Raw genomic sequence first — 14,145 nt, 5'->3', positions numbered from 1 at the left:
ATCCACTCGCAATATGAGCAATGTCAAATTAACACTCAGTACCAGACACTTGAAGTTGTCTGCTTTTAGGTAGAGATAAAAGCTATTCAGGTAATATTTAAATCTGGTTTCAACATTGCATTTACCAGGGAATAAATTCAGGGCATGTGAAAGTCTGACAGTTTTGTCTATTGTATATGTATCCTAGTATTTTCTATGATTAAAGGAATCAAAGCATGTCCATATCCAGAAAGCATGTCAGCCCTAATTGGGGATAGATGCCCAAGTGATCTTGGTATGGTGCTCACAGCTGAATAATACGGGTAGATACCAGGTTGGAGTGGAGTTGAGTGAGTCAGGTGAGAAGGTGGAGAGGGCAAGTGTGGATGGGAGGAAGAAGAGGTAAATAGAGGAAGATGGAGGACTAGAGATGTGCATTTTAAATTGGTATATACTACAATAGTTAAATAACGACAGGAAAGATCCTACAGCAAAGAGGCCGATGATGCTGGAGAGGGAAATGATCCCTGAAAAGCAGAAAGGACTGAGATACTGAGAATATGTGGAGGCACAGCGTTTTGGTGGGTGGATTGACGCATTTCCCTCTCCAATGGCAAGAAGGGAGAAAAGGATAGGTGTACCTACAGGCGCATTAGACATTTTGGTGTTGGAAAGTGGAGGCAGTTCTTGGCATAATGACTGATCTCTCTGAAAAGCCCAGGTCATGAGCTGAGAATGGGGTAAGGAGAGGGAGACAGAGATTTGTGGGACAAGAGAATGTTTAAAATAGTCTTCAAATGCTCTCGGAGTGGGAAAATGAGTTGCCTAAAGGGATATAACAGAAGCACCAAGTATTTCTCAGGAGCATGAACCTCAAGCAAATGTTTCAGCTTCTATAAACCTTAGTTCTCTCACCTGTCAAATAGGGTCCCATGTAAGCCATGACCCTGACAACCACAAACTGAGTTATTTTTGGACGTAGTTACCATGATGAAAAGAGTCAATAAAAGCTGCCTTCTGTTGCTGGTGGGACATTAACCATGTAAGAGTCAAAACCAGTGTTTAAAATATCCAAGTTGTTCTTTCAAGCATAATCATTCTTTCTGTAGGCTGTCAATATGACTAAGTTGGTTATATTAAGTTGTACAGTTAAGTAAAAATTCACATAATGAATTTTAAAATTACTACATTAAACAACAGAGCAACAGTGTTTTATTTTTGTATAATCATTATTTAGTAAATGTTATTACATTGTGAAATATGTTTTAGTATCCTTTTCAATAGAAAGGTTTTCCAAAAGAAATGACTTGGAGCCTTCCACATTTGTCAGATGCCTTTTCATTATTCTTTTCCATTTTTGCAATCCTGGATCCAAACTGCATGGCCCGTTTTGGCAGAAGAGCAGAGTCTGTAAGACCAAGTTCCATTGCTGCAAGTCGCAAAATTAGTTTTTCACCAATTCCACGGGGTAAAGTTAAATTTGCCTTTTCCCAAACTGGTAGGGAATTCAGAAAGGAGACAACATTTTCATCCAGAAAAGGAAATCTAAAATAAATAGATAAATAGAAACACTATAAAATCAATCTGTTATAATTACTTTTTTTTGCATTTTATTCAATATGTTAAAATTTACAGTATAAAATTAATTTTTTCAAGGTACTATTTTTCTCAATTAAAAATATTCTGGTTATTTACACAGTTTTGCAGTTAAAATTTAATCACATACAAAAAGTATTTTACAGTTCTGGCCAAGATGGAGGTGTAGGTAGATACACTCTGCCTCCTTGCAAAACCAAAAGAAGGACAACAACAAATTTAAAAACAAAAAATAACCAGTCTGCCAGAAAATCGAACTGTATGGAAGTCCACCAACCAAGGAGCTAAAGAAGAAACATTCATCCAGACTGGTACGAGGGGCAGAGACGGGCAGCCAGGGGGGAGAGGACACACAGCAAGGCGGCAGCTGGCGGACTAGGTGGTCCCACATTTGCGTGAGGATAAACCAGGAGGAACAGCTGGGGAGCGAGACAGACTATGTAATCCAGGATTCCAGTGAGGGGAAAAGAAAGCCTCAAAACCTCTACAGGTAAAGACCTATGGGGGGTTGCAGCAGTGGGAAAAACTCCCAGCCTCATAAGAGAGTTTGTTGGAGAGATACACGGGGTCCTAGAACCTACACAATCCCACCCACATGGGAATCAGCACTAGAAGAACCCAATTTGCTTGTGGGTAGAGGGGGAAGTGGCTGAAAGCTGGCTGGGAGCCAAGCAAGTGGCACTGTTCCCTTTCAGACCCCTCCCCCACATACAGCGCCACAAGAAAGCAACCTGAGTTGCCCTGCCCTAGCGAATACCTAATGCTCCACCCCTTCCAATGTATCAGGAATGGTGAGACAAGAAATATGGCCGAAATGAAAGAACAGATCAAAGCTCCAAAAGTAGAACTAAGCGATGTTGAGATAGCCAACCTATCAGATGCACAGTTCAAAATACTGATTATCAGGATGCTCACAGAATTGGTTGAGTATGGTTACAAAATGGAGGAAAAAGTGAAGGCTATGCAAAATGAAATAAAAATGTACAGGGAACCAAAAGTAAAGGGAAGGAAACCAGGACTCAGATCAATGATTTGGAGCAGAAGGAAGAGATAAACATTCAACTTGAACAGAATGAAGAAACAAGAATTAAAAAAAAATGAGGCAAAGCTTAGGAACCTCTGGGACAAATTTAAACATTCCAACATCCAAATCATAGGGGTGCCAGAAGAAGAGGAAGAGCAAGAAATTGAAAACTTCTTTGAAAAAATAATGAAGGAGAACTTCCCCAAACTGGCCAAGAAAATAGACTTCCAGGAGATCCAAGAAGCTCAGAGAGTCCCAAAGAAGTTGGACCCAAGGAAGTGCACATGAAGGCTCATCATAATTAAGTTACCCAAGATTAAAGAGAAGGAGAGAATCTTAAAAGCAGCAAGATAAAAGGAGACAATTACCTACAAAGGAGTTCCCATAAGACTATCAGCTGATTTCTCAAAAGGAACCTTACAGGCAAGAAGGGCTGGGAATAAGTATACAGAGTTATGAAAGACAAGGACCTACATCCAAGATTACTCTATCCAGCAAAGCTATCACTTAGAATGGAAGAGCAGATAAAGTGCTTCCCAAATAAGGAAAAGTTGAAGGAGTTCATCATCACCAAGCCATTATTACATGAAATGTTAAAGGGACTTCTCTAAGAAAAAGATGAAGATCAGAAACTATGAACAGTAAAATGATAACAAACAACTATCAACAACTGAACCTAAAAAATAAAAACAAATTAAGCAAACAACTGGAACAGGAAAAGAATCACAGAAATGGAGATCAGAGAGGAAGTGGAGGAAGGAGAACGGGGGAAAAGGAACAGGGAATGAGAAGCATAAGTAGTAGGTATAAAATAGAGAGGGGGAGGTTAAGAATAATATAGCAAATGGAGAACCGAAAGAATTTATATGTACGACCCATGGACATGAACTAAGGTGGGGGGAGAGGAATGCTGGTAGGAGTTGGGTGCAAGGTGGAGGGGAATAAAAGGGAGGGAAAAAAAGGGACAACTGTAATAGCATAACAAATAAAGTATATGTTAAAAAAGTATTTTATAATATGTAATTTTAATATATGTTACAGAAAAAATTTACCTCAATATATAAATTAGACCTATGGTATCAAGAAATAATTTCAAATTATTTCACAAGATATGTTTGAGGATGTCTGAGGGTGTCTTAAAAATAGGCCTGGTCTTAAGTCAATTATTCAGTTTCTATCTGGTCTTTATCATGTCTTAAAAAATTGAGCTTAAATTTAAGGACATGAAACCAATACAGACAGACTCTGCAATACTGAACTTAAAGCTTTAAGTATCAAAACAGTTTAATAACATTTAAACCATTTAAGTTGACATAACAGAACAAAGTATTAGATTTTAAAAACTAACTCTCTACACTTTTGGCTTTCCTGTTTTCCTACAAAACTGTTCTTTTTTCTGTTTAAAATATTGTACTTTACACTCTCATCCCTCCCAATTCCTCACTATATTTTAGCTCAGGTAGAGAGATTTAGAAGGGTAAAGGCATTTGTAATATGGAATATTTTATAAAAATGAATTGTAAAAGCATATTTAGATTAAGAATCTAATTAATAGATTACTGTTAATGTGCACACAAAAGTACATAATAAATTTTTTAGATCTAGCCACTATAATTGTATTTGTTAAATAACAATCAGTTTTAAACATTTTTCATATGCATTTTTACCTGAGGTTATCATATGGGACCTTCCGAATTAACTGCTTTTACTAAATAAAATAAATTCCTTTTCCCTGACCTAGCTGAAATAACAGACTGAATTTCTCCCCGCACCTCTCACTCACTCACACACACACATACACCCCCTTCAAAAGGAGTAACATTTTACAGGCTTTGTGCTGTGGCATTATCTCTTTATAATGTAACTTTGAAAATTATGATAGAATAATGGCACAGTGGTCAAAATTTTCCATGTGTCAGAACTGGTGGCCCTGGCTGGCGTGGCTCAGTGAATTGAGTGCCAGGTTCCCAGTGGGGAATAGGGGTGTGAGAGGCAACCCCACATTGATGTTTCTTCTCCCTCTCTTTCTCTCCCTCTTTCCCTAATAATTAATAAAAAATATATATTAAAAAAAAAGAAGAACTAGCAACATAAGAATGACAATGGTGTAAGGACAACCATAGCTCAGCGGAAAGAGGCAAAGACTGAAGAGGAGACAAGAAACAAGGAAGTCTCAGAGCTGGTGTATTAGGATGATCTAACTCCCACAAAGCTTATTTGGACTCCCTGTTCTTGTGTGCTTGTAATAAACTACTACTTAACAAATTAACCTACTTGAAAAAATTTCTTCTTTTTATAACTGAATGACACATCTTCCTTGCTGCCACCTGTGTTTACTATACAAAGCCACGATATTATCGTTGCTATAGTTATTCATTTGAACGGTCTCCAAAGCAAAGAGGAACCTAAAAATCTCCTTTTACAGCCTATTATTTTTACAAAATTACAAAACACTCAGAGAATTGGTGTTACCTTGCTTCTTTTCCATGATCACCTATAACTCTGTCATCACGACCCAGATTTCTAGAAGAAATTCGACCCAGTTCCATCTTGATTTCCTTATTCAAGCCTTCCAGCCCATGCGTCTGAAAGCAGACACGGTGACGAGAATAACCTGCAAGTTGCTCATCTGCACCAATTCCAGTAAGAACTACCTATAGAGGTTTAAAGAAATCCATATAAAAATGGTATCTACCATACAGTAAGGAAAATAAAAGTAAAGCTTAAAAAAATTATAATCTCAAAGATAACATTTTCAGAGAAAATCCACAAGACAAAGTCAGAAAATAGTAAAATATGCCCAATTTTTAAGGTCACATACCTTGTATTGCAGTTTAAATGCAATTAAAATATGCTATATTTTCATAACCTAAATGTCAAAAGCTTTAAGGGCCACGATTAGGTCTCAGTAATTCTTCCAAGCAGATATTTCGTCATACCTTTGCACTGCTCTGATATGATTTCACTTCATCCTGGGTCACTAACCAACCAATTCCTCTAGAAGCAAACCAAACTGCACAGCCGATGCTATCATCCAACACTGTATCCAAGGGCTGAATTAAGTGGCATATTCGAGTTCTCCTTAACTTTTGCAATTCTTCCAGAGAAACATTAATTTCAACAAAATTCCAAATCCGGGAAGGGTTAGCAGTTTGCAGTTCCTTTAGTCCTGCTCTTCCTGTGATTCGATCTGGTACCATGAATTGTTTGTCAGAACTAGCAGCAGCAGCAGCATTTTTAGAAGATTCTTCAAAAGGTATTTCAAAATTTTTCTGTTGTTTCTTTTCATTGTTAAAACTAGTTGGTACAGTCTTTTCTTTAGTCATGAAAGCCACATTAAGAAGATCAATTGGTTCATCTAAAGGAATGTGACGGTCAGCAAGGGTTGCAATAATCATGGAATCAATACCCCCAGAAAACAGGATTCCAACATTTGCTTTCCTATCACAAGTTTTCAAAACTTCACTTGGTGTCAGGTGGTCATCCCTGCATAAACATAAGACTCGTCTCTTGACTGCAATACTCAGGACGTCAATGAATTGCTGGACTATTTCCTTCATGTGTCCATCAGTAAGAAAGACCTTAAGTGTCTCTCTTGTAGGTGAGATGTTGGAAATATTACTGCAATGACTATCAAATGAAGCTTGTGGTAACATCATATTTAAAGGAACAACAGGTTCTTTTAGGAAAAGTTTGGCTTCATTTGCTACCACTGATACAAATGTTGGCAAGTTTGCTGAAATTTGAGTCAGGCTATCAACACATTCTTTGATGACATTCTCCTTAGAAATATACTTCCAAGGATACAATTTTAAAACCACAGATTTGGAAATGGAAGTAGATTTGAGATCGATTCTGAAAATTCCAGATGCTGGAACTTCTTGCCATTGATTGGCAACTTCAGATGTTTGGGGGCCAACTGAAGAGAGGCAGAAACTCTTGCCCAAATTACTAAAATGCCAAAGCAAGCTACGGCGACCAAAAAAATCCCTACCAAACCATAAATGATGACTAGATGCTTGATAATATATAAAAGACCAAGGACCCTGAACTTCTGAGAAGAGTGACAAAATATCAGATTCATTCTTACAAGAGGAAAGATAATTAAACATTACTTGAGTATCATTCTCTTCAGCTTCAACCTTTATTCCACTAAAGACTTCCCCATTCCACAGGAACACATTGCCTCTTTCATCTTCCACAGGCTGGGCAGTCAAAACACCCCTTAAGTGAAGGACATGACCAGAAAATAAACACTGGTAGTTAACATCAGACTTTAACAATTGTTTACTACTATTGGGTCCCCGTCGTTTAAGATTACACAATAAATCCTCCTTCGAATCTTTGCAGAAATGTTCAACAGAAAAGCTTACAGAACAACAAATGCCGCACATTGTTCTGTGAAATCAAGTTGACTATTTCTTGACTTTGGTCTTCTCTGAGTTTTCTATTTCTTGGTATTCTTTTTTTAGCTCATCCAATATATCTGTGCAGAGAGGGGAATAGAATATTAAGTAAAATAAAAATTATTGCACCTTTACCTAGTAATTCACAGGACAACATATTTACCAAGATCAAACCATTTGAGTATAATGCAGTGTATTAATGCAAATAATAATTTATAATAGGCTTCTCATGATGAATATTTATCTTTTAGGAACACAGTTTCTGTATATTAGATGGTTATTTTGGCCCAGGCACAGGGCTGTGCACTCTTATATATACCATCTTAATTAAATCCCACAGACTTTGGAGGCTCAAAGTAACTCATGCAAAGTCACAAGGGTTTCAGAAAGTGATAGAATAGTTTTTCATACTAGACCTGTCTCAAACTCTAAAGCACACATTAGTAATTAGTGCTTTCTAACACATCTTATGTATTTTTATTCGATTTTTATCTTTACCATAAACTCACCTTTGGAAGGCTAACTTGAAGAAAACAAAACTATTGCATTAAATTTATTAACAGGCATACCGATACCCAATCTTTGGATATATATTTAAACATTCTGATATACAGAATATAATTTAGTAACTAACATGAATTTCTACAGAAAGACTACAAAAGACTTTCTGTACATTTCTACATAATATACCAAAAAAACTTACTTTTGCTTTCAGAAAGCATTTCTGTTCGGTCAGCAAGAAAGAATATGTTGCTGTTCTGTTGCTGTTTATAAACTTTCTGCAAAACATAATTTAGGCTAATATTACGATTTGATCTAAAAAGCAGCAGATGTCAAAACTCTGAACCTTATTATTACTTATTCTTGAACTTCAGTAACATGTTCAGAACAGTACCTTAGCATAAACAAAAGTTACCCATTACCCTGCCACTGCTACCATTAAGATTGAGATGGAAATTTTTTCTTTTCTCTGCAATACCATGATACTACTTTTCTTTAACAACAAAAAACGGTCTCCTATAAGTATAGACTTCTAACTTGCTTTTATCAGTCAAAAATATATTGAGAACTTTTTTCTTATTAATGTGTTCTTTTACAACATTTCTGTATGGGCGTAACATATTACAGTTTATTTGGTCTGTCCTCAAGTTTTAGATATTTAAGGTGTTACCAACTTTTAACTACTACAAATGTATGTTGTGATAAACGTATTTGTTAACTAAATCTCTGCACTCCCATGACTTTTTTTCCTAAGTATCAATTCCTATAAATGGAACTCCTGGGTCAAAGTGTTACATACCTTTAAGATTTTCATACATTCTGCCAATTTGCCCTTTAGAAAATCTGTATCAATTGCACTTTAACCTCTAATATTCCACAAGTGACAATATCAGAAATGTCTAACCGTCAGTTATCAAATAATCTGTAAAATGCTTTAAAAGGTTCAAAATTATTTCTTCCTGAACTTTAAAATGTAATTTTTTGACAGTATAACTACACAGGAAGCAGTAGCTTGCTTGTTTATGAATATATTAATGGAAATGGCATTAAATAACCATGTTAAATATTTGGAATATTTATGGAAGAAAATGCAGGAGTGGGAGGGGAAGCAATTCTACCCTTTTTAAAATTATTTTTAACAATTATCCACTTTCACTTAAAGGAACAGTTTCCTCTCTTCTCAATATATTTAAAGTTCATTTATTTTTAAAGAAAATACCAAATTTTAGGTACAAAATAAATACCATTAGTTTCTACAGCTCCAAGATATCATAGCATAATTAGTATCATTTGGTTCAAAGGTAATGTAAATTTCATATGATAGGGAAAAGATATTATCAACTATGATTAATACATAGATATTTATATGTATATTATCTCTTGAACTGCAAAAATTAAGATAAATATAGATATCTATATATTATCTACATATATATACATGTATAACCTTGGACACTTCACTCTTGCCATTTAAAAAGATGCTGAAATATATAGCTTAAAATTCTTACAACTTTAGCATATAGTTAATAAGATATAATCAAATCCTCCCACATTTGATTCATAATTACTCTGATAACTCACCCTGTTTTTCTTCAGGTTAGAAAGTTCATCCACAACAATTTTTTGTTCTTTAATCTATTGAAATAACGAAAAACTTGTTAAATCGGAAGTTCTCAAAGTATGCTCAATGGGTGCCCATTAAAAGTAGAAATGGGATAACAGGCTATAGTGTACTCATTGTCCAAATGAGCCTGTGAACACAGATTCTTTTCAGCAGTAGTCGGTGTGAGAGTGCAGGTGTGGGAAAGCGGGAGGAGGAAACAGTGATTAGGCTGGCTAAGTATCAGACAGCCCGCTGAGTCCAGACGGGCGTTTGGTGTTGGTAATCAGCATTAACGTAAGAGTCGGAGTCACTGAACTAGGTTTATACCCTTTACTTAAAATAGACAACATGCACCAGTTTTCCAATGATTTTATTTTGTTTCAGTGTTTTTAAAACAAAGAACAGCAAACAGAAAGAGGGGTGCGCTACTTCTCCCTGCCCCAAATACCAATGCTTTTCCTGATTTATGTACAAAATGGTGCAGCCAGGCATTCAGAACATGCAGGTGATACTAAATGCCCCACCTGGGGGAGTAAGACCTATAACCTTCCATTTTTGCTCTTTCTTTCTTTTTGCATGTCAAAGACTAGCACTGTGCAGGCACAGCTGAAGGAGACCTCACTTTTATTAGTAGGAGAGGGCTCAACTAAGTGGAAACTAAGTTTCTTTCTCTTTTCAGTAATGTTAGTTATTTTGTGAACATAACTAATTACATAGTATTACTAGTGCCTCTAAAACCAGGTTTATAATCTTTGACCTACCTCACATACCTCAGAGATCTGTCATACATCAGAATAAGTAGCTGGCTATGGTACAACAATAATCAGGGTGGGCTGGGTGTGGTTTGAAAATTCAACACACCGACGAGTGTGTACCCTTTTGTCTTTCCAGTTAACAGTCAGTATGGTAGCCGAATATACTGAGTTGAATTCCAAAACCGAATTTTTACATCCTTGAAACTTGTGTTTGGACAATAGCTTCCCATTCATTTTAGGAATGGTAGGTATACATATATTTCATTTTAATTCTAACAAGTAAACTGATATAGAGGGATTAGAGATTTGCCTATTAGAGATTAAGTCATAACTATTAGTTTCGGACACAACCAAAGAATCTAGGACATTAATTCCTGAAAGGCATTAATATAATGATGGGGATAACCATCCCCAACATCAATATATTTTTAAAGGTTTTATCTATCAATGGCAGGTAAGATTTATATTATATTGGCTCCCCTCTCCCTTTTTTTGGGCGGAAGAACGACAATCAGATGTTTTAGGATCAGTGCTCTGGCTAAAGTGGAGAACAGATTGGAGGACGGTGACGATGAATGACAGGTCAGTTAGAAGCCTTTGCGGGGTCCCGTATAGCAGGTAGATGACGGTGGCTGGTTTGGGATGGTAAGAGTGTACACGGTGATAAAGGCATATATATGAAACGAGCTTCAGAGGTAGAATGGATAGGACTTCATGGTGGATGTCAGAGACGGCTCCCAAATTACGGGCAAGGACAAGTGGATGGAAGCATTTTCGGAGCCACGGGAGCGGATCTGAGATGGGCGGAACTTACAAAACTTTAAGACCAACCAAGTCTCCGCCCACTGCCGGTCGGGTCTAATTTCCGGGCACGTTTCAGGGTCTCCCTTAACTGCACCTGTCCATAGCAAGGAATAAAAGGAGCACGGCAGTTGGGCCAAGCCGAGAGCAGGCCTTGCTGCTGCGGTGGACCTTCTCAGGGGCCCGGAGGCGCCCCGTTCGTGTCTGCGGGCCTTCTCGCTTCCTTCCACACTCACCTTGCTGCTCAGGTCCTCTTTGTGAGGGGCCGAACTGTCGGTATTGCCCAGGCGGGCGCTGTCTTCTGGGCGTGCCTCCTGGAAGGGCATGTCCATCGAGCACAAAATACGTAGTACGCGCAGCGGGGCTAGCGCACCAGCAGCCTCCGGCTGGCAGGCTCAGCTCGGAGGGCTCTCCAGGACTCCACCGACCTACGGCCCCCCTTCCGAGAGCCCTACCCGTGCCGTTTGCGCGCTCCCGGGAACGCCTACGCAATTTCCGACTGGCGAGGAAGCCGTTCTGCGCCTGCGCACCGATGTTTCAGGAGCAGGAGAGCAGAGCTGGGTCGTGAACTCTGATAGGTCCCCTGAAAAGTCAGCTCACAGAGGAAATAGAAACACTTTGGTGACCTCTTCGCTTCCTGGGGACCAGTGGACTGTGAGTTGTGTGCGCCTCCCAGTGGTGTATGTGAAGAATAGGAGCGCAGTAGAAATAGGACTTAATATTGGGTTGGCCAAAAAGTCTGTTTAGTTTTTTTAAATAAAATAAAAGACACATTTTTCACTTTCACCAATAACTTTATTGACTTAGATATTTTGAGCACGTCGGCTGTCTCTCGTGTGGTATAACATTGATTGTCCTCAACGTCTCGGTTTGAGAGCTGTCAACTTAACTGGCCTACCTGACTGCACAGTATCCTACAAGGAGCAATATCCAGCATGAAACTTCGCAGGCAAGTTCGATCATCACAGCATCCTTCCCATACACTGCACAAATTATTATTATTATTATTATTATTATTATTATTATTTTGCATTTCACTCACATTTTTACCTTTCTTGAAATAATAAAGCATACTATGCTGAAAATGTTGCATATTTTCTTCCATCTTCATTATTAAAATGGCTACACCAAAATTCACCAGTTTTGATGTTTTCTTAATGCACGTTGATGTGACAACTGTTACACTATAATCTAACAAAATTGTTTCAAATAAAGTAAAAGACAACTAAGTGCTACTAGAACCATCTTACGGAAAAATAAACTTTTTGGCCAATGCTTATTATCTAATATGAAGCTAGTCCAGATTTAAGAGATGTATTGTTGGAAATGGAACTGTACAGACTTGGTAATTTGTTAACTTGCTATTAGGATTAAAAGATAAATACAGGATGCCCAGTTAAATATGAATTTCAGCTAAATGAACAACTTTTTAGTATATGTACACCCTACACAATATTTACACTACCTCACTCCTGTGGGAAAAATTAGCCAAAACTTGGAAAGAATCAAGAGATTACTGGCTGTTTTTCAGTGCTTTTCTGGGCTTGACTTTGTATTGATGGGACTCTTTTATGATTTTGTAGGGACAGAAGTTAACCTGTAGATTTTTGTGTGGCAGAAATGAAAATAAGTTCTATCTGGGGGACCCATAACCCCACAGGTTATAATTTATTGTGCTGTAAAACATTAATCAGTTTTGTATCAAATCCTGCAATCCCAGGCTAACATTTCTTTACTAATATAGCCCTAGCTTTTCATAGACTCTTTCAATTGGTCTTAACATCTTACCTGTTCCCTCATTAATTAATTAGTTGAATAAAATTTTGGCATATGTTCATTACATATTTTCATGAGAGACATGATTTTATATTTTTTAAATTATACTTTGTCATTGGAAATCTCAACCTTCCAGGGAGACATCCAAATGGACTCACATGAAGGAGACAAACTATGGGTAAGGAACAACCTCATCGGTCATTTAAGACCAGGCTTATCTTTTATTGGCTCTTTGAGTAAATCCAAAGTGGTTATAGGACCAAGTTTACTGTTTATTTTTCCTTTTTAATGACTAAAAAAATTTTTTTTATTTTGATTTGTGCATGGCTAAGTTATTCCACACTGGTAGCTGCAGTGATTGGGAATTTGGTTTTATGGTCTGATCATTTGTTGATACCTGTTGGGTGATGGAGAGCTGGCCTCTATTAGAAGAGCAATGACAGAGAATCCAGTCTTTTAGTCTCTTTGTTTGTCCTTTGCAAGCTCAAAATAATTAAGAATTTTGTGCCCACCAGAAAAGGGAACAGCTTTTTGAGATCTGGGCTGGTGAATTTTTTTGTACTTTTGTGTTGACTCTCAGCATAGGATTGAAGTTGTAAAACTGAAGCTATAACCTCTCTGTGTGTCTGTGTATCTAATTTAGGGCAGCTTTTATATCTTGTGCTAATGTAAAATGTTTTCATACTTCTGGAAGGTATTAATAAATTCCATTGTAATTTCTCTTAAAAGATGGTCTATAGGTATAAATATGCATGTGTATAAATCCCCAATTTTTAAAAAAACTTTAAAAAATATTTTATTTATTTATTTTTAGAGACGGGAATGGAGGAAGAAAGAGAAGGAGAGAAACATCGATGTGTGGTTGCATCTCATGCGGCCCCTACTGGGAATAGGACCAGCAATCCTTTGGCTCGCAGGCTGGTACTGAGTCCACTGAGCCACACCAGCTAGGGCTAAATCTCAAAAATTTTTAAATGAGAATGTTTTCACAATTATTGAATAGAACCATCATGTGATCGATTAGGTTAATCCCTATTTGGTTTCTTAGCCAAATTAGACACTTGGACTATCTGTATCCAATCTCTAAATGTTAGAATTAATCAGGCCTTTTTTTCCTCAATCTACAACCTGGTCTTGGGCAACCTTATTTTCTCCTATGACTTTTAATCTATCTAAAGGCTAACAGTTTAACTGGATCCTCACCTCACCTCTCCTCTGAGATTTAGATATATGTAGCTAAATGCTCATTTTATATCTTGACATAAATGTCTTACAGGCATCTCATAGTTAATATATTCCATGTTTATATATTATATATAAATTTATTATCAATAAACTATTAATTAATATATATGGAAATCTGATCATGGGAAACAATATGCCAAAGTGATTGAGAACATGGGCTCTGGAGTTATAACCTGTACTACTTACCAGCTGAGCGAGTTAGGGCAAGTCACCAAACCATTTGAAACTTCAGTTTTCTCAACTGTAAAATGAAGGTTAAAGTAAAGACTGAAGGAGATAATTCATTTAAAGTATTTAATATGATAACTGAAAAATGGTTGCCATCACTAACATTATTATTGTTGTTGTTCTTTGCTCAAAATAAATCCTGTAAATAACCTACAAAGTCTCACCGATGGCTGTAGACTCATTTTCACCATTCATATACTTTTTCATATTCTTGCTTAGCTGGTCTATTTC

At 37.1% G+C, this 14,145-nt stretch overlaps 2 protein-coding genes across 2 annotated transcripts; both read right to left on the bottom strand.

Moving 5' to 3' along the window:
- Positions 1-1,192: 1,192 nt before the first annotated feature.
- ASNSD1 (asparagine synthetase domain containing 1) lies at positions 1,193-6,993 on the bottom strand. The gene is made up of 3 exons (XM_054562352.1): positions 5,539-6,993; positions 5,072-5,253; positions 1,193-1,524 (listed from the first exon to the last, which is right to left on the bottom strand). Exons 1-3 carry the CDS (start codon positions 6,991-6,993, stop codon positions 1,257-1,259), a joined length of 1,905 nt encoding a protein of 634 aa, XP_054418327.1. The 3' UTR covers positions 1,193-1,256.
- On the bottom strand, positions 6,951-11,156 carry ASDURF (ASNSD1 upstream open reading frame). The gene is made up of 4 exons (XM_054562353.1): positions 10,902-11,156; positions 9,088-9,141; positions 7,709-7,784; positions 6,951-7,085 (listed from the first exon to the last, which is right to left on the bottom strand). The coding sequence occupies exons 1-4, from the start codon at positions 10,995-10,997 to the stop codon at positions 7,015-7,017; spliced, it is 297 nt and encodes a 98-aa protein (XP_054418328.1). The 5' UTR covers positions 10,998-11,156; the 3' UTR covers positions 6,951-7,014.
- Positions 11,157-14,145: the final 2,989 nt, after the last annotated feature.

The sequence above is a fragment of the Pteronotus mesoamericanus genome, unplaced genomic scaffold, assembly GCF_021234165.1.
Source record: "Pteronotus mesoamericanus isolate MK-2021 breed Mesoamerican mustached bat unplaced genomic scaffold, CSHL_Meso_final scaffold_651, whole genome shotgun sequence".
NCBI lineage: Eukaryota > Metazoa > Chordata > Mammalia > Chiroptera > Mormoopidae > Pteronotus > Pteronotus mesoamericanus.
The sequence above is the reverse complement of the archived record's forward strand: the minus strand, read 5'-3'. Positions and strand labels throughout refer to the sequence as shown.